The sequence below is a fragment of the Chaetodon auriga genome, chromosome 6 (assembly GCF_051107435.1).
Source record: "Chaetodon auriga isolate fChaAug3 chromosome 6, fChaAug3.hap1, whole genome shotgun sequence".
Lineage (NCBI taxonomy): Eukaryota > Metazoa > Chordata > Actinopteri > Chaetodontiformes > Chaetodontidae > Chaetodon > Chaetodon auriga.
The window spans coordinates 14,291,811-14,315,963 of record NC_135079.1 but is presented as its reverse complement, the minus strand read 5'-3'; the positions used below and the strand labels follow the sequence as shown (position 1 = coordinate 14,315,963).

Here is a 24,153-nt window from a genome sequence, read left to right as displayed (position 1 = left end):
TGTGAGGCTGCACTAAGGCACAGTGGTGCTTTGAGCTAAATGCTAATGTCAGCATGCTAACATGCTTGCACAGACAATCATACTGATGTTCAGCAGATAGAATGTTCACTCAGTTTCGTGTGTTATCATGCTCATATTTTCTAATTAGCTTAAGCCGATGTGATTATCATTACTTCTGCAGGTCCAGAAACCAAACTATTAGACAAATAAAAAATGTGACTTGATGGTGCTGAAAAACAAATTATTACAATTCAGGGCAATCCATCCCATAGCTGTCCAAGCTGTTTCACTCACAACCAAAAATGTCAACCTCATGGTGGCACGAGTGTAAAGTCTCAGAGGATCACTCAAATCATCAGAGAACATTGTCTTGAATTCCTGTAAAAAAAAATATTCTGCCAATCTCCAGTTGATGGAGATTTTTCACTAAGTTAGTAAACACTTTGGCCTACTTGTGGCGCTACAGGAAAAGTCAGAGGAATTCAAAGTCATTCAAATTTATCTACTGACCCCCTGATCCACGAGTGAAAAATAAGTGGAGCCCATAGAGCAGCATCGCTTCTCTTCTTGTAGGACGTGGCACGGCTTTTGGAAAGTTCACTAGCTCCACCTTCCTCGTTTGCATTTTAAGATTGATCACAGTGACAGAATCATGATAGCGATGCTGATTTGGAAATGCAAAGGTCAGCGATGCAATGTCATTGTCCAGATATCCAGATACACACTGCATATTAAAACATGTGTAAATGGAGTCCCTCGTATTGGTCAAATTCCAAATACGCTGAATCTTGAACTTCTCTTAAAGACCCTCAATAGCATAGTTTGTTATACTTTCCATGCCTGGTTCATTCCCACATCTTTCAAACTCCGTATCCCCAGTTTGTAAGGTGTGCTTTCCGCTTAAACTTTGCTCAGATCTCAAGCTGAGAGAACCCTGATGCCACCTTTCGTGGACAAAACATTTTACTGTTTTTACAGGTACTTCTGTCCATGACTGGTACATTGACCCTGCCATGAAAAATATGTGCAATGCCCTTTAAAAATAAGGTCAAATATCTTATATTGTTCATAAATAGTTCAGGATATCTCTGAGGAAAGACAGTCAAGACACACAATGATAGCTTTAATTGAGTTGTAAGCTATGATAAGTAGCATCAGCTGTTGTTGGCCTCATTGTTGTCAGTTAGCTTCTTTCATGGTAAAATGCATTCAGTCCTCGCATTGTAATTATGCAGGGGAGAGGGGGAGCAATAAATCTGATAACACACACACAGACACGCTCACACACACACACACACTTAGGGGTATAAACTCATGGACGAGCAGAGAATTGTTGGAACAGAGATCAGACAAGCTTTTCTGATCTGTGGCATGAGAAGGCTGGGCTCATGTATCAACCAGCCATCTAAGCTGGCTTATACTGATACAACCGGGGGCATACACACACGCACACACACACACACACACACACACACACACACACACACACACACGCTCAAATGTACAAGAAGAAAGTTTACTGGGTGATGTAAGGGAGGGGAGGTTGGAGAACAGTAGGGTACAATCTCCAAACAATTCCATATCCTTTTTAGTCATGGCCTGACTTTGGCTGTGAAGCGGAAACGACTTTGAGTCCTTGTTAACAGTGTCCCCAAACTCCACTAAATGTCTGCTTTGCTGTCTTCATACTTTATAGTAGCACTTAGAAAAGTATTTCATCCTGCAGCTCCTGACAGCTTTGTGATTTGTCCTGTGGCACGTTATGTCTCCTCTCCAAGCAGGACTAATGTCCAGATGGTGTGCCCCTCCATGTGTGGTCCAGTTCAGCACTCCCTGACCGTTTCATGGGCCACAAACCGACCCAGGCATCTACGGCCACTGCTTGACTCAACTCCAAGGCGCACTGTACACCTCACCCTCAACCCCTCACCCCTAACCTTCACCCTTAGCCCCCCACCTCCCTCTGTCCCACTCTCTGCCAAGCCTCTCCTCACATTTTGACAATCCTATCCCTCCTTGAAATCAACATGATTGCCCGCATACCTGCTCTAGTCTTGGTCATGATGTGTCGGGGCGTCTTGCTCTCCGTTGGGGACCCGCCTCCGTCCCGCCGGGAGATCCGCATCGAGGGAGATCTGGTGCTCGGCGGCCTGTTCCCAGTGCACGAGAAAGGTGCTGGGATGGAGGAATGTGGGCGTGTGAACGAGGACAGAGGGATCCAGAGGCTGGAGGCCATGCTGTTTGCCATAGATAGAATCAATAAGGACAATACTTTACTACCTGGGGTCTCTCTTGGGGTCCACATCCTGGACACCTGCTCAAGAGATACCTATGCACTGGAGCAGGTGGGTGAGCATGTTCACTGTACGATAACTCCGCCCCCAATGTCAGAAGACAGTCTTTAAATACACTTTTCTGGAAAAGGAATAGTTTTCTCATCTCAAGTTTACTGCTGCCTGACATCTTTTTGGGTATAAGCTTACATTTGCACAAGATACTGTTTACTGTTAACAACTTCAGTGCCCAAGATGTATCACACATGCAATGTACCAAGTAATGAGAAACCATGTTGTGTTCTTTGAACAGTTTTTCTTCCTGTTCTTGGAATCAGGATTGTCACATAACTATTAACTGCTTTAACTTTTTCTGTCTATATATACATAACAGTGGTGAAAGTAATCAAATCCTCAACTAAAGCAAGACTAGAAGCACATTACTGAAATAATAACTCACTTAGAGCCATTCTCCAGAGTTTATTCTCCAAGAATGTTCATTAATATCTGCAGTTGTCTGTGGATGCTGATCCAACTTTTTAGATACAGCAGCATTCGGGCACAGTTTGTTTAATTAGCTGTTTGTCTCTTCTGCTGCTGGGCGACTTCAACTTTTGCTTCATTTTACATTCAAAAAGTTGCTCTGCAAAGTGAGCTGTGGTGTCAGAAGTAAAGAGCACACTTTCCATTTTAAGTCAAGTAAAACTATAGGGTCTCATTAAAAGGTAATACTCAGGTAAAGTAAATGTACCTCGAAATTCAATTTTATCCACTATGGGTAAAGGATGGCTGCTTCAAATGGTGTCAGGAAATCCTTGGCAAGAAATAGAGATTGAAGCAATTTGCAGTGAGGAAAATGAACTGGATATATATAATAATATATATATATAAAAGCCTTCCCTCAAGGATTGTTGTCTTCAGAAAATATATATTGTATCTATTGCTTAAACATTTAGGGATGATGCGTCTAGTGATCTTATACAACAAGCTGTTGGACTGATTGCATAAACCTTGGATTCTTGACGTTTGCTTCCTACAAATGGGTTGCAGGTTAATTGGCTGATTGTCCATAGACCAGCAATATGTTATAATGTTCCTTGGTCTCAGAGGAGTTAAATTGCAATTTGGACCCTGTGCTAAAAGCAACTAAGCCCCCTTAGTGTGAAGCAATGGGTTTTACAGTCCTTTCAAAGGTAATAGAGATATTACATTACAGGAACACAATCATTTATGCTGCATATTTCTTATAAAGAACGTAACTCAAAGTGTTTCACAGGCTGATTAAGAATAAGAGATGATATCAACCATATGGTACTCAGTCTGTTGCACAGCACTTGAACTAAAATATCTATGTGGATGTGTTCGGTAGGCTCTGGAGTTTGTAAGAGCCTCCCTCACCAAGGTGGACGACACAGAGTTCATCTGTCCAGACGGATCTTACGCTCTGCAGGACGACAGCCCCCTCGCCATCGCTGGAGTCATAGGTGGATCCTTCAGCAGCGTCTCCATACAGGTAACGCACAGCATGCAGGTATAGGAACACTTATACAAACACGTTTACCATCATCATCTCTCTTTAACGTCCTTGGTGGCTTTTGCTCGTTTTTTACTTGCACAAGTACCAGTGGTACTTGTTATGGTACTGTGTCATAACCAAGTGTGCAAAAGCTGACTTCCACTGACATGGCAGGTCAAGTGTGTCCATGCCCGTCTCACTGTGTGTGTGTGTGTGTGTGTGTGTGTGTGTGCGTACTTTCTTAGAACCAAGTTCCACTGATGTGTTCTTGTGTGTCTCCCCAGTTCTTGTAGCTCTTGTCACAGAGCTGGGTAATTTACATAGTTTAGCATAAAACCTCCCTCTCCCTTACTCCGCTGTGACTGCACAAAAGCATCCTCCTATCAGTCCTTAAATCCCTAATCTCTGCAACTGTCTCTCTGTCTTCTTTTTCTCACCCTTGCTTTCTCTCTCTCTCCCTCTCCCACTTTATGTATTTCTCTTTTTTTCGGCCCCTTAAATCTTTGCTCTCTTCCCCCTCATCACTGCCTACTTCTCTTTTTTCTCCTTCTTTATATGCATTCAGAGGCACCCCTCGCGGCTATTTGGGGAGAGCTCAGTGTATGCTGACCTCAGCCCCCTTCTTCTCCTCCTCCTCCTTCCTGGGGCAGCCATTGTTAACACATCTGCTCCGTCTCTTGTCCGTCATCACACATAATTATCCCTTGTTTTCTCGCGGCTCATTCTTGTTGCCCTTTGTTTCCGTTGCTGTTGTTTTTACCTGTCTTTTCCGAGGGCAGCGCTGTTGACGAGACCCAAACTGTGCTCTGCTTTCTGATCTCTTGCCAGTGAAGCTAATCCAGCTACTCCTTCATGTCGCTCTACTTGGCCAATCTGTCTGTTGCTTCTAAATGAAGTCATAGGGAATTATTTTATGTTTAACCATGCACAACTAAACTCCAATGTTTTGAAGGCATTTACATAGCAGGCATCATTCCTCTCCACCGTTCGCACACGTGTGTGTATATGTCTGTGTATATGTGTGTGTGTGTGTGTGTGTGTGTGTGTGTGTGTGACTTGCATTCCAAGCAGAAAATACACAGCAGCCCTCCACTGCACCAATTTTTTCCTCCTTCCCTTTCATTTTTTTTCCTACTCGTCTCTCATATTCAACCCATTGCTACAGTACATCTCCATTCCCTCTCTCACAGGAAGGGAGCAGCTTTCACTAACAGAGTAAACTCTCAACGTCCCTACAGACAGGCCTCTTAGCTAGCTGTAGTCATTGTTCAGTGGCAGGTAATGGAGCAATGCGGTTACATTTTGCAGCGTGACCTTCCCTGACATTTAAGTCAAAACCATAAAACCTGCCTGAAGTACTATAAGCAGCTATCCGTGTGTGTGTGTGTGTGTGTGTGTGTGTGTGTGTGTGTGTGTGTGTCAGTGCAGGTATTTGTGCACTTGTCTAACTGTCCTTGTGCACATCCATATATGTATATGAGTGTGTTTTCTAGTCTTCTACATTATTAGTCTAATGAGATTCTGACATGTTGTCAAAACAGCTCATCAGCTGAGCTATGAAGGAAATGTAGAAACGCTCAGAGTGATGCGCTCTAAAAGGATTAAACCGAGGCGAGAACAGAATGGCTGTGTATTTTTTTGTTTATTTGTGTGTGTGTGCATGTTTGATTGTATATGTTTACATGACTTCTGTGCGCATGAGAATGTGTAACAGTTATAATTCCACTGTTTGTGCTGGCGTCTGTGACTGAAATTGTAATGAAGAGAACATGACCAAACCCCAATCAGCAGTAAAAGGGAATATTATATGGACATCAGTAGACCCCAGATGATGGACATCACTAATGCATGAGTCAGTGATTTATTGAACTGTGTGTGTGTGTGTGTGTGTGTGTGTGTGTGTGTGTGTGTGTGTGTGTGTGCGTGCTCATGTATTACTATGTTATGGGGACATAAATCTGTTTACGCAGACTCACCTTACTTGTGGGGACAAAATGCAGGTCCCCATAATGTAAAACGTTAAATTTTGGGGTGAAGAGTTAAGGTTATGGCTGGGGTACGTCTCCAGGAAATGAATGTAAGTCTATGTAATGTCCCCAAAAGTGATGAAAACCAAACGTGTGTGTGTGTGTGTGTGTGTGTGTGTGTGTGTTATTTTAGGCTTTTCCCTGTGCATATATTCCTACACTTGCTGCATTGTGTGTTATCTTTAAATAATCACGTTATGCATGAAGCAATTACTATCAGCAGCAACCTTCAAAATATGTTCAAATTGAAGAAATAAATAGATTTATTAAAAGATCATATTGTTGTGGGACTTATTTTGCAGGTTTTTGCCAATCATTGTTGATCAAACTTTTAATATTTGATTAACTGAAGAGCTTCACTCACAGAAATCTGTTCTCCAATACAGACCGGTTGGTCAAAGACATTAAAGAAAAAAAAATCCTTTAACACAACAACACGCCTGCAGTTTGGCATGTCTTTTAAGTAGCTGTGGGTGAGCTGTTTATTGCAGTTAGTAAAATTTTATTGGATAGACTTTTGACATTACTACATTGCTAGTTGACAGTCCTTAAACAGACCATATTACAGACAAGAGCTCCCTATAAACTGAAACACTATTCTGTTTACTTTACTGTTTGGAATATCAAGTACTGATCAGATAATTTTTCTCATCAGTTCAAACATGTGACAGGACATTGGATCAGATCTGAACTCTGAGTATCTGTTTCAGTATATGGTAGGCAGATAAGAGAGCAAGGGTTCATCCTAGCTGTAATTCTTTGTGAAATTCACATTTTCTATCACACAGAGAGGTTTCTCTTCCCATGTAATACACACAAAAATTGTCTGTTTTGGGGACATTTCACCATGTCTGGTGTGTATCCTCCCGTTTCCTTCAAATTTCCAGTTTCTTTCAAGTGCCCCATTGAATTAATTGTACAGTAATTGGTTCTCTTGCTGCCACCTCTCAAAACATTTGAGTTGTAAGCACTATAAGTAGCTGCTTGACTGCATTCAGTTTTGAGTTTAACACAGCTCCACACCGCAGGCCTGACAGATACCATGTGCTTTCAAACTGTGTACCTCACTGCTGGAACTGTGAAAAAGACTTTTCATGAGTGGATAATGGGACAAAGCACAATAACATTCAGAGAGTGTTCAAATTAGTCAACAATACAAAGTGATTAAAATTAGTCAAATCAAACTCATGCAGGACAACATCAGAAGGGCTGTTTTAAAATAAAATTATGGGAATTATAAGTTCTTAAGCACAGAATGTTGCTGGTCTCTCCAACTAACATGTCTTTCCTGTATAATTCTCATTCATTCATTCATTCTCAGTCATTATTAGAGTACTCCCTTATCATTTCTCCGCGTGCTGGAGAATCCAGGCTAAAAAGAGCTATCAGTCAATCAATGTTACCTTCCTACAATTCCTTAAAAAACTGAATGATTGATTCATGTCTCATTTAACTGTGTCTCTCCCCGCAGGTTGCCAATCTTCTCAGGCTCTTTCAGATCCCTCAGATAAGCTACGCGTCAACCAGTGCCAAGCTCAGTGATAAGACCCGCTACGATTACTTCGCCCGTACGGTGCCCCCTGACTTCTACCAGGCCAAAGCCATGGCCGAGATCCTCCGGTTCTTCAACTGGACGTACGTGTCCACCGTGGCATCGGAGGGCGATTATGGTGAAACCGGTATAGAGGCCTTCGAACAAGAGGCGCGCATGAGGAACATCTGTATCGCTACTTCAGAGAAGGTAAGGCGTGGAAAAGAATACAATAGAATATGCGTTTATTTCTGCATGATTAGAAGCAACCAGTGCTCAACACCAGACACCAAAAACCCCAAACTTTAATCAGCAGTGTCACATTGATGTATGGCCTGAAGCTGCACCAGTAACAATGAACGGGACACTAAATTTGTGAGCTTATAAAAGTTTGTGTCCATGTCTTATCTTGTCTTACACACAAATGGGGTTTATATTACAGTGGTGTTATCAGTCCCGAACCAGAAAATGAAAGCTTATCTCCAAGAACTTATTCTGGGTACTTTCACAGTCAGATTTTTCATCTCATTTGCTATGGAGGTGCATGATGGCGTGAGAGAGAAGTACAGAAGACATTTTATGTTTGTTTCTTGCTGTGAATGATGGTAATATAAAGTGATGCAGGGACAGCAAACGTATTTGGGAGCAGAAAGAGAATCTACAATACATCTGCTATTTCATTAATGCCCTCTTTCTGTCCAGGTGGGTCGTTCTAATGCTAAGAAGTCCTATGAAGCAGTGATCCGTCAGCTCCTCCAGAAGCCGAACGCCCGTGTGGCTGTCCTCTTCCTGCGTAGCGACGATGCAAGAGAGCTGCTGGCAGCTGCTGCCAGGCTTAACACCTCCTTCATCTGGGTCGCCAGCGATGGCTGGGGTGCACAGGAAAGCATTATCAAGGGAAATGAGGTCACCGCTGAAGGAGCCATCACACTTGAGCTGGCAGCCAATCCCGTTCCAGAATTCAATCGCTACTTCCTCAGCCTGAACCCAGCCAAAAACCATCGTAATCCCTGGTACAGGGAATTCTGGGAGCAGCGGTTTCAGTGCTCCCTGGGTGGTGGAGGAACAGGAGGAGGGGGTGGTTTTGGATTGGGAGAGACGCCTCTCCCGCCGTGTGACAAGGACTTGTCAATGGACAAGACTAACTTTGAACCAGAGTCCAAGATCATGTTTGTGGTGAACGCCGTGTACGCCATGGCCATTGCTCTCCATAACATGCAACGGAGCCTGTGCTTCAACACCACCAAGCTGTGCGACAGCATGAAGGCACTGGATGGGCGCAGACTCTACAGGGATTACATCCTTAATGTCAGCTTCACAGGTAAGAGAGCTGGAGCACAGCGAAGAAAGTGAAGAGTCCTAGATAAGGTGTTCAAGGTGGATGAAGAGTGAAAAGAAGTGAAGGTTGGTGGAGGAAAGGGAAGAGATAGCAAGAAAGAGACAGGAATGTGAGGGCTGTGCCTAGTTAACAGTCCTCTCATGAACAACACAGGCATGTTGCCCTCCTCAGCCAAAGCAGCCAAACCACAGAACATAAAAAGTACGGAGAAAAAGCCGCTTAATTGCTATGTATTGTTAGAGCCAGCCTGCCATTGACACCTATTACCCATGCGTAATTGATACGACACTACAAAGTTGCTTTGAGGAATGAGAGCTGCAGTTAATCCGTCAGCCATATTCTTCTCTATTGCGCTAATGAGATTGTGTGTGTTATAATAGCTCCTATAGCGGGATGCGTGTCTGTCTCTGTAGAGTTGGGAGAGAAGAGACAGAGGATTGGCTTGACTGACAGATGGCGTACAAAGGAAGCGTTATAAATAAACTGCTGTGTCTCGGGGACTGACACAGGTTTAGAGGTGCTTATTCCCCCACCAACCGTGACCAGGAGCAGACATCAAAACAGCCAAACAAACAGCACTAACACGGCAGCTTTGCCACGGGACGCTGGGGAGAGAACAGAAGGGATGGATGGAGGACGAAAAGAATGGCATCACCTGCGGAGGGAGGGGGAAGGAAGCTTACAGATAAGACTGACAGGCAGACTAAAATGAGAAAAGAGAGTTTGGGGTAAGGTAAAAGGGAGTAAGACAGAAAAAGAGACAGGGAGGGAAGGAGGGAAGGAACAAGGGAGCACTGAGGCAATGCCGGAGTGGGACAGCGTGCGTCAGCAGAAGACGAGGATTCTCTTTGAAAATCCCCATCTTCATTTCTGCTACAAATCAAAGGACTTGGAGCATTTCTGCCTGAGAGGAGGGAGACAGAGAGAACTAAAGAGAGAGGAAGAGTGTGAGTAGGAGAGAAAGGGAAGGAGAGGGGGAGAGAGTGAGAGAGAGAGAGAGAGAGAGAGAGAGAGAGAGAGAGAGAGAGAGAGAGAGAGAGAGGAAATAGTCAAGGCGATTGCAGTCGCAGCCTCCGGTTGGCATAGATGATAACCACTCCCTTATAGGATGCATACAGAGAGGGACGGAATAGATATGCAGATTCAGACACAGGAAGTTTAAAAATGCTGTGGAGTAAGTTGGAGAGGAGAGGAAAGGAGGTGCGAATCCCGCTGTGACTTCCCTACATCTCTATGTCTGATCATCCTTCTCCCTTACATTCTCCTCTCCCGCTCTCCCTCCCTTCTTTTCACTGCTGATGTATGTCCATAAGGCGCATGTCTTTACTCTGCAGCAGGGAACGAGTAACAGCATGTACAAGAATCTTGAGTTCTTTACAGATTCAGTGTCAGCAGTGACAGCATGGCATACAGCTGCATCAGTAAAAAAAAAAAAAACACTCAAAGAATCTGTGTCGATAAGACGATGAGGATGTTGAAGGTGGCGGCACAGTTAAACTGGGAACCGTGGCGCCGTTTGTTTTGAGCTGTCGGTCACTCCCGAATGACGCACTCGCACTGCTGCTGTACATATACATCTTTCCATCCACAGTCTACAGTATGTAAGGAAGGAGCTGAGGTGAGTTGAGGTTGAATGTGGGGGATAAATACTGCAGCATCACCATCCGCAGTGCTCTCAGTCTGAACTGTAGCAGACGGAAAACCAACACTGTTCAGCGCTCTCTATCTCTCTCCCATCTCCTTCTCTCACACACATATGCATGTTCATTACACACTCTTTACATTGCATCAAAGTTTGGTCTCACTAGTATCTTCTTGCTTCCCAATAGCCTGATTTACTAGCCCCTGGACTTCACTTTACATCCATAACACAGCAGATTGTGTCTTTAACCGTGATAAGGCTGCCCTTGTTGTGTGTTACTGACAGCGTATGTGGTGCACTGAGGCAGTATGTTGTGTGGTTAGGAGTGTGTTTTCATATGCCGCTCTCTTCATCTAGTCTCATCTCGCTAGTTGCTATGGTAATGAAGCCGACACTATTGCCAATTGTTGAAGTGATCTGGTAGATCATGGGAACAGCTCCCTGCCAACTAGTAATAGACACAGGGGCACATTTGTGCATTTTTATGAGGCCTTGCTAGATCCTTCAAACACAAAACGCACACGTACATACGCGCAAGAGACGCATACACAAACACGTGCAAAGACAGTCAGCTTTTTTTTACAAAGAGGCAGCTTGAAATGCTTGTTTTTTTAACCAGCATGAAATTGCAGACACCCCCAACCCACACACTTCTCAAAGCCATCATTCAACTCCCACCCACCCACCTCCCCGATCTGCAGCAAACATATCAGTATATACACACATGCACAGTCTTCTGTTCAAATAGTGGTGATAGATGTGATATTCCCCCTTCTCTGTGCGTGTGTGTGCATGTGTGTGTGTGTGTGTGTGTGTGTGTGTGTGTGTGTGTGTGTGTGTGTGTGTGTGTGTGTGATATGTCTGTGTTAGCAGAGGCGGTGTGCCTTCAGGGCCATACTGAGCAGAGAGCTTACTGCAACGTTAAGATGCTGGAGAACAACCTTCACTCCTCTCCCTCATTTTCTCTTCACACTCTTCCTCTGTCTCTCCGTCTCTGTCACTCTCTGCCACTCTCTCTGTCTTTCTGTCTCTCGTTCTCTCACTCTTCATCACTCTATCTCACGCTCTCTTTCTGTCTCCATTCTCTTTCTCACCCAGAGAGTGTCCTACTCTCTCTACATTCAAAAACAGCACATCCCACTCAGACTTCACAAGGTTGCTCTCCTGCCTCCACCGCCTCTCTGCGCCGGTCTGTTCCTCACTCCTTCGGCTCATCCATCCTTCACCTTTTCCCTATTGATTCCTCCGTCTAAAGGCTTTCCTCCGTCCACCTGTATCTCTGCCGCCGTCACATCAGTTTCTTGCTCCTCTCTTTTGCTATCTCCTCTCTGTTTTTTCTCGTATTCTGCTCCCTCTTCTCCCTTGTCACTTCCCTCCTTTCTTTGCCCTTATCTTGTCTCTCGGCTCATCCTCCATCCCAGCACCCCCTGCTTTTGCCTTTCTCCCTTTTGTCTCCCCTATCTCACTACCTTTCTTTCTGTCAAGCCTCAGCTCTCTGCTGCTGCACCTTTCCTCCTATACATTTCTCTCCCTTGTTCGAGACTTCCTTCTCTCCACCCTATCTGTCCTCTGTTCCCCTGTGGCCTGTTGGTCCGTGGCCCAGGTAGCACCTCCGTCCCCTGGGACCAAATCTGCCAGGAGAACAAATATAGCTGATGTGATCTGTCTGCGTGTGCATTTGTGACATGCGAGTGCATCCCTGTGCTGAGTGTGTGTGTGTATGTGCCTGTTGGGCACAGATGTGTAAGGTCATCAACCCTCTGAAGGAGGAAAAACAGGGACAAGAAAGGTTGGTCACGCCATTAGCATGCAGAGCGTCTTTCTGTTTTACCTGGAACAGATGTGCACTTACCTATATGACCTATATGTGGTGTTTACTTTAACAAACATAAAATCAAGATTAAATTCGGGTGAATTGATGCTTGGAAATACAATTCTCTATTCCCTAGCCAGCAACTAATCAACAGCCAGCTTTCGAATTTTTAGTCACACATTCACACAAAGAAAAGATTTGCCCTGTCCTTATAAGTCTGTAAACCTCGCTCTAATTCTCTCTCCACTTTTAGATTACTTATTCCTACTTATTCCTTCCAAGCCCCTTTGCCTCCTCTCTCTCCTTGCCTTTAATACCCACAATCCCCCTTGGGCTTCGCTTTAGCCCGACATGGCCGAGAACATAATTAATTTCACAGCTTCTGAATGAAAAGCCTGTTTTCACCATGCTTCTAATTAAGCTAGAATAATAAGGTGTTTCTCAAGTTAGCAAGAATGCTAAAGTATCTCACAAAATTTAGGGATGTGGTTAGGCTGCGTTTGTCTCACCTAACTTTTTTCTGGGGGTTTTTTTGTACTATTATTTGTTTTATATTCTGGAGCCCCTGCTGTTTGATTAACTGCATTACCAAAAATAAAGAGCAGATTTTGGTTGACTGCCTTGAGATGCTGGCAGCACCTCACAGGGATGGAAAGTCACTAAGAGCTACAAGAAGTGCTTAGAGCTGAGCCTGATGTGGCCCTGAGCTGGACTGGGCCAGCAGGTGCAGCAAGAATCAGCAATCATCAGTGTTTTAGGGATTAAGCTGCATTACAGTATGTTTGAATATATATCAGTAAAGCCCACAAGCTGCTGTTAGGAAGCGGTCACCACATTCAGTTCTTCAAATGAACCAATTGGTTCAGTTCATGGTTCATCAAAGTTACATCACAGACAAATGCTGTAGAAAGGTACCTCAGGGACAAACTTCCTTTTGACTGCTCCACCCCTGCACTTGTCTCTTGTGTGTCTGCCGGTATTCAAATGCACGGCTCTATGAATGGCAATGTCAGTGCGTCGGTCGGTCGGTCGATCCACCACTTTGGTCCAGACTGAAATATCTCAACAACTACTGGGTGGAATATCATGAACATTTGTTTGGAGATTCATAGATCCCAGAGGATGAAACCTAATGACGCTGGTGATCTTCTAAGTTTTTCTGTAGCGCCACCAACAAGTCAAATTTTTCACTTCTCCTGTAAAGTATCTTTAAATCTACCTGATGGATTGGTACCACGTGTTTGTGATCTCCTGATTTTTCCTGTAGCAACAATTGTTTGATAAATTGCCCTGAAGTTTAGTACAGACATTCATGTTCCCTGCAGGATGAATTTGAACATGCGAATATCAGCAGTTAGCTCAACTGCAGCCTCGCATTTACTGCATGGCTGTAGACTCTTGTCTAGTCTTGTTTAGTCAGAAGCGAAATCTTTCTGCCACTGGAACTGTGAGCCAACCAGACTTTTAAATTAAGGCCAGAAGAGCGCTGAGGGGAGGGAGTGGCGTCCATCAGTCAAGGACCTGGGCTGCCTGTCTCAGCTCTCTGCAGTCACCAGAGGGGTCTCGGTGGCCTTCGCCAGCTCTAACTTGCACCCTCATACGCTTTTCTGATAAGCCGCTCTGTCACATCAGCAAGGTTATGAGGAGGAATCACCAGTCTTCTGAGTCTATCGCTCTCTGAATGTGATCTGTTAGAGGGAAGTCAAGGACAACACAGTGCCCTCAAATGGGTCTGTAGGCTAATGCCGTTATCTCTTTAGTCTGTATTACACGTAATTACCACATACAGCTAATTAGGCTTCAGCACACATCTAAGGTCCTAATAAGGTGCAGTTATGATAATTAGCTAGTGGCAAAGTGTTTCTGTGAGTGTGTATGCGTGTCTAAGAGGAGGAGGCCCGGCTTGTCTTATTGCTCAGTGTTATTAGCAGACTTTATTATCTGCCAACTTGCAGTATAATGGATTCATAACTCTTCTTCGTCTGAAGATATTATCAGCAGCTTCTTATTGAAATCATTTTCATTTAGCTGTCACCTAAACATTTAGCCCCAAAATTCAAAGAAGACTTGACACTTAAAATTTCCTGTGACAGAGAGAGAGGGGAAAGATAGAGAGTTGTGCTGTCTCTGTGATTTATGGATTTCATAAACCCTAACCCCCTCTGCTGCCATCTGACACGCCATTCTTCTCTGAACACACTGAGCTCTCACAACAATAGCACAGCTTTAGCCCTTGTCAGTGTTGCAAGCACGTACACACACACATTCACACGCGCACACACACACGGCACTAACAGCAGGGTCAGAGCTTTGGTTCTGTCAGCACAGCCTCCCACAGCGCTCAGAGCAATACCTTAACCATCACACTGTAAAGTAAAACCTAATGGAGCTTCCACAGGCGTGCATGTGCACACTCCTCACTCATGCGCAGACACACTTTTCAGACCAACAGCCTACTCACAAACTGCGTTTTGATTCATTCCACTGATCCCAAGCCGTATGTTTGGAGAAAGAATTTGGCCCGTGGTTTCTGCAGTTACCCAATGACACAGAGATATGCGGAAGGCAGCGCAGCGCCATTAATGCTGCGGTGCGCTGAGGACAGACAGCCTTGTTATACGTTGAAGAGTGATGCTTTATAAATCCAGTGTACGCTGTACTATCCCCAGCCACATCATCATTTGACAGGGGAGGCAGCAGCGTATAACACTCAGCCGTGTACAGTGTGTCAGCAGCACGGAGTTGATTGCTCCGCTGTAAGGACAGAAGTGGCACTGTAGGAGTGACATACACTTTGTCTGTGTCAAAACGACCAAGTGTCAGCACTGTCAGGTCCAACACTGCCTGCAAGATGTTACTTTTTTTTTTTTTTTTGCCCAGTCCCTTTCTCCTTGGGTTGTTTTTAATGGTTTCAGCATCCTGCCAATTTTACGTCTTCTGTTCCCACATCCTCAGGGTAGATGGTAATCCTTTCATAACAACTTGTATACAAACCAATTTGGCAGTTTCAGCAGTGTACCTCCCTCACATGAGAGACCCAGAGGCTAATTCTATCAATGTGTGGGCTGCTATAGCACTACCCAGGGATTCAGTCCTCTGCCTTCATGCCTGTATGACTTTATGGACAGTTTGTTAATGATGCATTTGATAATAATCTTCGTCAGATCGGATTTTAGAGCAGCGTTTTTGTCCCTGTGTGACCTCAGGGAAGGATGGGAGGCCAATGATACACAGACATCACCAAGCATACCAGGAATTTATAGCCTCTTAGCAAATACTTTTGCAACTGGCTGGTCTTCAATAATGAAAACACTATTGTAATGCCCTTCACTGTCTCTTCTGGACTCCTAAGGCTTAACTGACCATGGCTTATTGTCTCTGTCCTCAATGCTGCTTTTAAGAGGCATCAATGAGGCATCAATGGAATGATTGTGATTGTTAAGCTTTAATCTCCTTTTTCCACTCATCTTATCACTTTTTTTTCCACTCTTTGTCTCCTTTCAACCCCTCCAGCCCCTTTCGCTCCTCCAGGCATTGAGACAGTCGTGAAGTTCGATTCCCAGGGGGATGGCATGGGCCGATACAACATCTTCAGCTACCAGCGCTCTGCCGATCGTTACACTTACGTCCCGGTAGGTGAATGGGCAGAGAGTCTGAGCCTGAGCAGCGAGCTGATTCGCTGGCCCAGAGAGGTGGTACCCACCTCACAGTGCAGCGACCCCTGTGAACGCAACGAGATGAAGAAAATGCAGGCAGGTAGGAGACAATGTTCTTTCTTGTCATTATGACATACCAGACCGAGCAGCAGTGCCTTTTGAAAAATCTCAGACTGTCACATTCTGCTTTTCATACTCCTGTCTCCTAGGTGAGTACTGCTGCTGGATCTGTACAGCCTGCGAGCCTCATGAATACCTGGCTGATGAGTTCACCTGCTCGCCCTGTGCTCCTGGCCAGTGGCCCACTGATGACCTGACGTCCTGTTACGATCTCCCCGAGGACTATATTATGTGGGAAGATGCCTGGGCCATCGGTCCAATTACCATCGCCTGTGTCGGGTGAGTGAAGGACTGTCAATATGATGTCAGTTTATGACTGGTCCTGAGAGGTGTAAGTGTGTTTGATTGAATGATGGGATGGTGGAAGGGATCTGATTGTTCCATAAACCCCTCCCTGAAACTGTGACTGTCCAATCATTTTTCCTCAAGCTGAAGTAGTGTACGTAAGGCTCTCATAAGAGCAATGCAAGAGCATTTAAATAGCCTGGAAGGTGACGTTTTTTCTAGCCTTTCCAAAACAAAAAAATACAACCTCAAAATTGAAAGCAATAGATTAAAAATCTGCAATTGCCTCAGATTCAGAGTAATTCTTGTGGGCCTTGTCCAGGACTTTCATGACTACTTCAGTTTGGTGCATGAGTCCATAGTCTCCCAGCTCTTTATGGACCCCTTTGAAGATCTTGGTAAATATCCTGCAATTACTGGTTTACCTCAACACTGAAGCTGGTTCTGACAGTTCAGGATAACATCAGCAGCTCCATTCTACTTTTCATTGGCTGTAAGCCCATTTTAACCAAGATAGCACTTTGTTTGCCAAACAGATCAGTTAGTCCTCATCCTAAAAGCTTTTTCTCTTACATCATTGAAGTTGAGCCATGAAGTACGAGTCATTTTTCTTGATCATACCTACAGTACTAAGATTATATTCTAGCTGTACACTGCAATAACAATGCTGCTTTTTTATTTAAATGTCTCCTGCACGGATTATCAACTGGAGAGGATTCTGATGGGACATGCAGGTTTAGTCTTTTAGTATGATGTACAGTCCTGATTGGGACGCTGTGTAGAATGTAAATAAAAACAGAATGCAATCATTTAGAAATGAGAAGCCTGCCAACATCTGTCAAGGCAAGGACCAGTTGTTTCAAAATTACTTAGAGTTTTAAGCAGTAAATCTGCCACAAATAAACTGTATGTGCGCAATGCGATACAGGAAAGCTTGACAGGCGTGGCAGCGGTAATTTTTAGAGGTCAATGAGGCTCAATACTGCAGACATACTTTTTTATACCTATAGTAAACATGTATAATGATATGAGCCTTTTCTGGTTATTGTGATATATGTTGTTATACGGCTCAGCCCTGCTTGTGGAATAGCACCTACCAAAAATGTGACTTAATGAAACTACTTTTTTAATTGTCAACACACTTCCCGTCCACAGGTTCATGTGCACCGGTCTGGTGTTCTGGGTGTTTATCAGACACAACCACACACCGCTGGTGAAAGCTTCAGGCAGAGAGCTGTGTTACATCCTCCTCTCGGGCGTCTTCATGTCCTACGCCATGACTTTCCTCTTCTTGGCCAAACCCTCTCCTGCCATCTGTGCCCTGCGGCGCCTCGGCCTGGGCACATCGTTCGCTGTCTGTTACTCCGCCCTCCTTACCAAAACCAACAGAATAGCCAGGATTTTCAGCGGCGTGAAAGATGGAGCGGGTGTAGCGAGACCACGCTTCATTAGCCCGTCCTCTCAGGTGAGTGATTGCACCATCATGTCCATCCATCTGCATCAGTCAGATGGATGGACAGGCAAACAGAGGATCTCAATGACCTTACCTACGTCTCCTTCTTTTTCAGGTCTTCATCTGTCTGAGTTTAATCTCCGTCCAGTTAGTGATGGTGTCTGTGTGGCTGCTGCTGGAAGTTCCCGGGACACGGCGCTTCACGTTGCCAGAGAGACGACAGACTGTCATCCTCAAGTGTAATGTACGCGACTCCAGCATGCTGCTGTCACTGGGATATGACGTGCTCCTGGTCATCCTGTGTACTGTGTAAGTGTGTCGCCGCTGATTCAATTTGCCATCAGTTTTGTTTTAATAGCAATAAGCGTTTAGATAGACTTTGAATCAGTTTTTGTCTAATTTAGATGATTCTCTCCCTCCAGGTATGCCTTCAAGACCAGGAAGTGCCCCGAGAACTTCAACGAGGCCAAGTTCATTGGATTCACCATGTATACCACCTGCATAATTTGGCTGGCATTTCTTCCCATTTTCTACGTTACATCCAGTGACTACAGGGTATCTTCTTGAACACACACACACACACACCAATACTTGCCTCTGCACTGACCTACATTAATTTCCTGTAGAGTAATCCTGATCCTAACCATCACTGCTACATCCCGAACCCCAACCCAACTGAATGTAACCCCAATCTTAACAGAAAAGTTAATAGGCTAAAAAGGCTTTTTCACTTTCTTGCCCAGAGTTACATAAGAAGATTGATATCAGTTTAATGTGCCAGAGAGATATCAATCTTCTCATCTGTATCTCAGCAAAGTATCTCCCAAAATGTCAAATTATTCCTCTGAGCTCCAAATGATTTACCCTCTGAAGACCTGTAGGAGTCCCTGTAATGCAACTGTGTGAACAGTTTGTCCCTTCAACATGATTAATACAAGCACTGTGTAGTCAGAAAACAGTGACTACACAGGTGAAGTGGCAGCTTAGACAATTTCTAATCCTGCTGGCAAATGTCCCAGCTCTGCAGTATTGGGACGACAAACAGACAGGCTCTGTCAAACTGCTGACACATGTCCAGGTTTAACAGCAAAGGGGAGTGAGTGTTCACCTGATCCATACAAATCTTAAGCACACACACAAACTTTAAGCACACACTTCCACAAACACACACACATGCAGTGCACTGTATCAAAGGGCATAAGAGAGGAGTGCTGATGCCGGGGCTGCTCATTTGATCCCTGTGAAAAACAGCTCACTTTCTCACTCTCTCGCTCTCTCTCTGGAAATAAGCATCTCTTTGGCCTTGTAATCTGACTTTAAGATTAGTCAGGTAGAGGCATTACATCACCAACATGCACTACCGCCCACTCGCACACACATTCTGTAAGTAAATACATACGCAGAGGAGATGTTGAAGGGTTGATTACTAATGTGTTTCCCTGTACAGCACTGTGGTTTCACTGCGAGTTGCTGTTACTCAACCCTTTAACCTTCTTGAACACTTTTCAGCCACAAAGTTAGACACAGCAATGATATGGCGACTTGAAAGTGGCATACAGGATACACCTCTCCTAGACCTACTAAAGACTTTCCTTTAATGTTGGTTTTGCACAATAATTCGCAGAGAATGAAGTTAGAGCTGAGATGCTGTTAAGTTTGGCCTCTGCAGTCTCTCTTGATGAAGTCTTTTATTGATCCATCCTGTAATTGTTATCCTCTGGACTGTTGCAAGGTAGCAAAGTCTGCCAATAAAGAGTTATACTCTCACTTTACAGGCTTCATTGGCTTTGTGTACATATAGTGATTGGTTAATTACTGTAGGCATTTTTATGCTCTGTATTTTTCTTTATCGAATTAGCTTTAATTTATTTTTGTTTCACTCTCTGTTCAGCACTTTGTAATAGTCACTCAAAAAGTGCCTTTGAAAAATTTTCATTATTACAGATTATTATCATCGAATTAGCTCTTAAAGGCAATTACTTTGTGCTAAATTAGCATAAGATTTATCCATCAAAGTCTGGCTACTAATTACTGTCTCCTCCTCTTTCCTCTGCAGGTTCAGACCACTACCATGTGTATCTCAGTCAGCCTGAGTGGCTTTGTGGTCCTCGGCTGTATGTTTGCTCCCAAGGTCCATATCATCATGTTTCAGCCTCAGAAGAATGTGACCAGCCACCGGCTTAACCTCAATCGCTTCAGTGTCAGTGGGGCTGCCACCACATACGCATCTCATGGTAGGTTACATGCAGTTACCTCATTTTTAAAGAGACAGGATTTAGGGCAGTATTTTTGTTTTTTTTTAGTATAACTCTGTCAAATAGGTGTTTTCAGCCTTCAGCACAGAGCACATTGGACAGTCCTGTTTCCCCACTCCTATGTATACAGAATCATTTTTAGTATCAAGGTGTTTGCTGTCTGTATTTTGTTAGCATTGAACACCTACGAACAGTTCTGAAAAGTCTCACAATGGTATTTCCAAAACCAGGAAGGTCTCCATGATTCAGACATGAGCTGGTTAGACTGTGAAGAATGCCATGCTCCTAACAGAGCTGCAGTGTTGAGCAGGACAGTGAGATGCCAAGAAAGAAGTATGCCTCTAGGGAGTGACTGGAATTTTTGATTGGAACATATTTCAAGTTTTTTTGTGACAACAGAAAAAAAATTATATATAGTAATCATATACAGTATGTAGTACACATTGCACCCCAAAATAAAGATAAACTTTAACTGGCTTGAAAGAAGTTGGCAATGATACTAAATTTATTGCCATTGGATTAAGCCTGTATTTGCACCACCATTCAAAGTTTACTGTAGCTGTAGATTTGGATGGACTTTTATTGATCCACTCCAGTGAAAATCAGGTTTTAACGTTGGCAACATGTCCATGGGATGGAAATAAGGGAAATGGTAAACATGCTCAACACTATGGCTGAGCATTTTCACTATGGAGCTACAGTGCACCAGTGACATGGATTCAGACTGCCAGACTGTCAAAGGTCGCCTACCTAAGGAACCAATCCCATTTGTGGGGCTTTCCATAACATGTTAACATAGTCAAGCCTAAGGCTCGTGTTATCATAACTGTTACGATTCTAACATTGAAGAGAGCGTTACATAAACTACATTACCATTCTGAATCATCGACTTGGAGACGACCCTGTACAATTCGCTCTTCTTCTTCTTCTTCTTCTTCTTTAGAATCAGTATCCGGTTCAAATACACATGGCTGATTTGCTCTTGTATCACCACTTGCCATTGTGTAGCTTACAGTAGCTAGCAAAACAGACAACAAGCAGGGGTTTGTGTGTTTGATAAGCACACACAGTCGAAGGTGAGCAGGTACGCTCAAGCTGCAGGCGAGTGGCAGAGAGGTGGGTGGAGATAGAGGCGGAGAGTATTTGCATATTCATAGATCTGTGTGTACTGAATAAAAGCAAAGGTGTAGAGTCACATCCAAGCCATTTTAAGGCATGAAGGGATTTTTCATCATTAACTCAATAACTGAGGAAGGGTTTATGAATGATTAAATGCACAAATCTAACACCTAAGAACATTTGATTTCTTTGTAATTATCTTCCTTTTCTTCCTTTTCTAGCCTCCGTCAGCGCCCACCACGTCCCAACCGTGTGCAACGGCAGAGAAATTGTCGACTCCACTACTTCCTCCCTGTGACCACATCCAGTCCAGTCTCTAAACCTGCCCCTGCGACTGTTAGCCAATCCATGAACATTGTTCCCCTCAACCATCACTCCCCACCTCGTACACACACTGTATACACTCACACACACATACACATGTGTACACGTACGCACAAATACACGCACAAACAAACAAACAACCTTCCTTGTGGACTAGAACTGTATTGTTTCACAAATGTAGAAAGTGTGTAACTATAATTAAATTATTTTCTAGGGATGTACATACATGGAATCCATATTGTTGTAAGTAGAGAAACAAAAGAACAAAAAAAGTTTTTAGGAGGAATTTTTGGAGCCTTTGTTTTTGATAGCTTTGTTATGATGCGATGTAAATAGACATGCGCTTAATCATGTTAGGAGGGTGTGTGTCCCTCAGTCTGGATGCACATTTGTGGCTCTGCTTGCCTCACCTGCAATATCCCACAGACTTTTTATTCTCATGCTTTTTTGTAGGTCTCATTGTAATAACCAATTATGTATGCATTTCTATTGTGTATCTGTACATTTGTATATTATACTACTGATGGTTCAAACAGCACAATGTTGACGGTCTTGTAACCCTCAAATGAATGTGGACAAAGGGATAAACTGGATAGTATAAGATGGCTGGAACAGACGTGTAGAAAAATCCATCAAACCCATCGACTTACAGTTACACTGTGCCAGACCATAATCTCCGGTTTGAGAACTCATCTATTCACATCTTAATAGATTTGCTTTGCATCCTAGATCCGTATAAAGAACCCTTTGTGGCTGTTGTTGCAGGAAAAAATGTGTTTTGCTTTTGATACAAATGTTCATTTTTCTATTTCTAATCATGGAATCCCTTTATCTTAATGGCCATAGTTCCAGACATGTGTTCACCAAAGCGACAGTATGTTCACTCCCACTCTCGAACTGCTGTTTCTTTAGAGGTTTGCTGTAATGGATCACTAATAACAACTAATAGCGGGGCTGCAAAGACACAGTACATCAAATGCATTTATTTTGCCTCAAAACTGTTCATACAGATAGTGCTGCGATAGTTCTGTCAGCAAAAACAAACTGGTGTCTTCTCCTGTAAGTATGAATATGTACTCAGATGACTCAAACGCTAATGGAGGGAAACGGCCTGCTTTACTGAGCACATGTTGAATTTTTCCAATTACAGGGGGGTGGTAGCTTATGTTTTTGTGCCCCATAGATATGTGGTGATGTTCTGAATATGGCTATGTGCCTTAATGTATGTTTGATAGTGCACCAGATAGAGGTTGTAAGAGATGTTTTAAATTACCAGCTGCAAATCCTTGTTTGGTAAATGTAAGAGCGACCCCAGTATGGAGTACATGTTTCAGGGCAACACTATACGAGTTAGTTCCCTACCAAGCCTTCTGCCATTGATTGTTTACCTGAAGTGTAATCAGCAATCAGAAATCTGAGGAATCCTTCGGTGAAAATGACTGTCTCTACCACCCCTTCTTTCTCCAGTCTGTGGTTAAAAAAACAGGAAATGGATATTTCTGATAGACGGCCATCACACTGATTTTACTTTACATTTTTTACAGCTTAGCGGCTCCAATAAAAGAAGGAAGGGGGAGGAGAAGCTCTTATACCATTAAGATGAAGTCACTGACTCGTCGACTTATTGAAGTGTGCAGTTTACATGTCTGTGTTAAATGTGTTGACGTTGAGAGGCACAGTGGAGCAGCTGGCTTCGGCAGTCCCAGAGAGGCTCACAAGAGGAAGCAGAGCACACAATGTCAGCTGCTGGCAGATCCCAGCTAACAAAAGGACGCTGAGAGTAGAACTCAGATGCATAACGTACATCACATTTATGAACATCCATAACCATCAAACTCTCTGTTTGTGGCTGGAAATATGAGAATATAAGACTCTGCTGGGTGGCAGTTATGAGGTGGGGGAATAAATGACAAAAACATATAAATAAAGTTTTTATAAGAAAATCTGAAATAGCCTAAATTAGTGAACTAATTTTGTGTTACAGCATATTTCATTTTAAAGAGTGAATTTATTGCATTTAGAATGTCAGACATTTATTAATGAACTGATCTTAAATGGTTACATACTATAATATGCTGTCTAAAATAAAGTGTGACTGTTATACTTGATATTTCTGACAAAATATGTGATCCGAATCACTTATTTCCTCCCCCAGGCAAGCATTTTAAATGTAGTTCCCTCGTGTTAAAATTCAAGGTAAGATCAGGACTGTTGAACACAGATCTCTGGACTGGTCTGCAGCTTTGCAACAGCACCCTGTGATTACCATGCTGAATGATAGATTGAAAGAATTTCAGAGGATGCGCCAAGACGAGCCGACCTACATTGGGCGTGTGTGTTAGGTGCAGAGAGCAGGAGGAGAGAGCGACGTGGCGGAGCAGAGGGGAGCTGCTGCTGGATTATGTAAAGCACTCCCACAGCCCAGAAGTCGCAGCGCTTCTATGGAAGCTCAAAAGCATCTCAGAGATTCACAGTCTTTGTTAGCAGAAGGCTTAGGCATCCACTCAGTGGTCCTGCTCCCACAAGATACACCCCGCATGGCAGGTTGCTATGGACAACAACCACCACATCCGCTGCCGGAATGTCTATTTGTCTGCATGGAGAGGAGGGTGGGAGGAGGGGTGAGGAGAGGGCAACAGAAGAGGAATAGAAAGAGGAAAAACGGGGTGCTGGTAGTGATTCAAATTGGCAGTGACTGATGAGATTTGGCTCAGCAAGGCCCAGGACTCTACTCCCGGCTTTTAATGGGCGCACAAACAGAGCACTTAACCCTGATTCTCCTCTCATTTAGTCTTGGGAC

General features: G+C 43.8%; 1 protein-coding gene across 4 annotated transcripts in view; it reads left to right on the top strand.

Annotated features, from left to right (window-relative positions):
• The window catches only part of grm3 (glutamate receptor, metabotropic 3), a 36,933-nt gene extending 13,472 nt beyond the window's left edge, over positions 1 to 23,461 (top strand). For 2 of the 4 annotated variants that reach the window (XM_076734012.1, XM_076734013.1), the window contains 11 exons: positions 1,779 to 2,345; positions 3,643 to 3,786; positions 7,288 to 7,557; positions 8,050 to 8,668; positions 15,655 to 15,897; positions 16,007 to 16,196; positions 17,358 to 17,667; positions 17,771 to 17,964; positions 18,078 to 18,210; positions 19,712 to 19,889; positions 21,251 to 23,461. In XM_076734012.1, coding sequence (XP_076590127.1) covers positions 2,028 to 2,345; positions 3,643 to 3,786; positions 7,288 to 7,557; positions 8,050 to 8,668; positions 15,655 to 15,897; positions 16,007 to 16,196; positions 17,358 to 17,667; positions 17,771 to 17,964; positions 18,078 to 18,210; positions 19,712 to 19,889; positions 21,251 to 21,327 — 2,676 coding nt within the window. In that variant the 5' untranslated portion in view covers positions 1,779 to 2,027 and the 3' untranslated portion in view covers positions 21,328 to 23,461. The remainder of the gene's footprint in view (positions 1 to 1,778; positions 2,346 to 3,642; positions 3,787 to 7,287; positions 7,558 to 8,049; positions 8,669 to 15,654; positions 15,898 to 16,006; positions 16,197 to 17,357; positions 17,668 to 17,770; positions 17,965 to 18,077; positions 18,211 to 19,711; positions 19,890 to 21,250) is intronic. The other 2 variants (XM_076734014.1, XM_076734011.1) reach the window with 1 other exon arrangement.
• Positions 23,462 to 24,153: the final 692 nt, after the last annotated feature.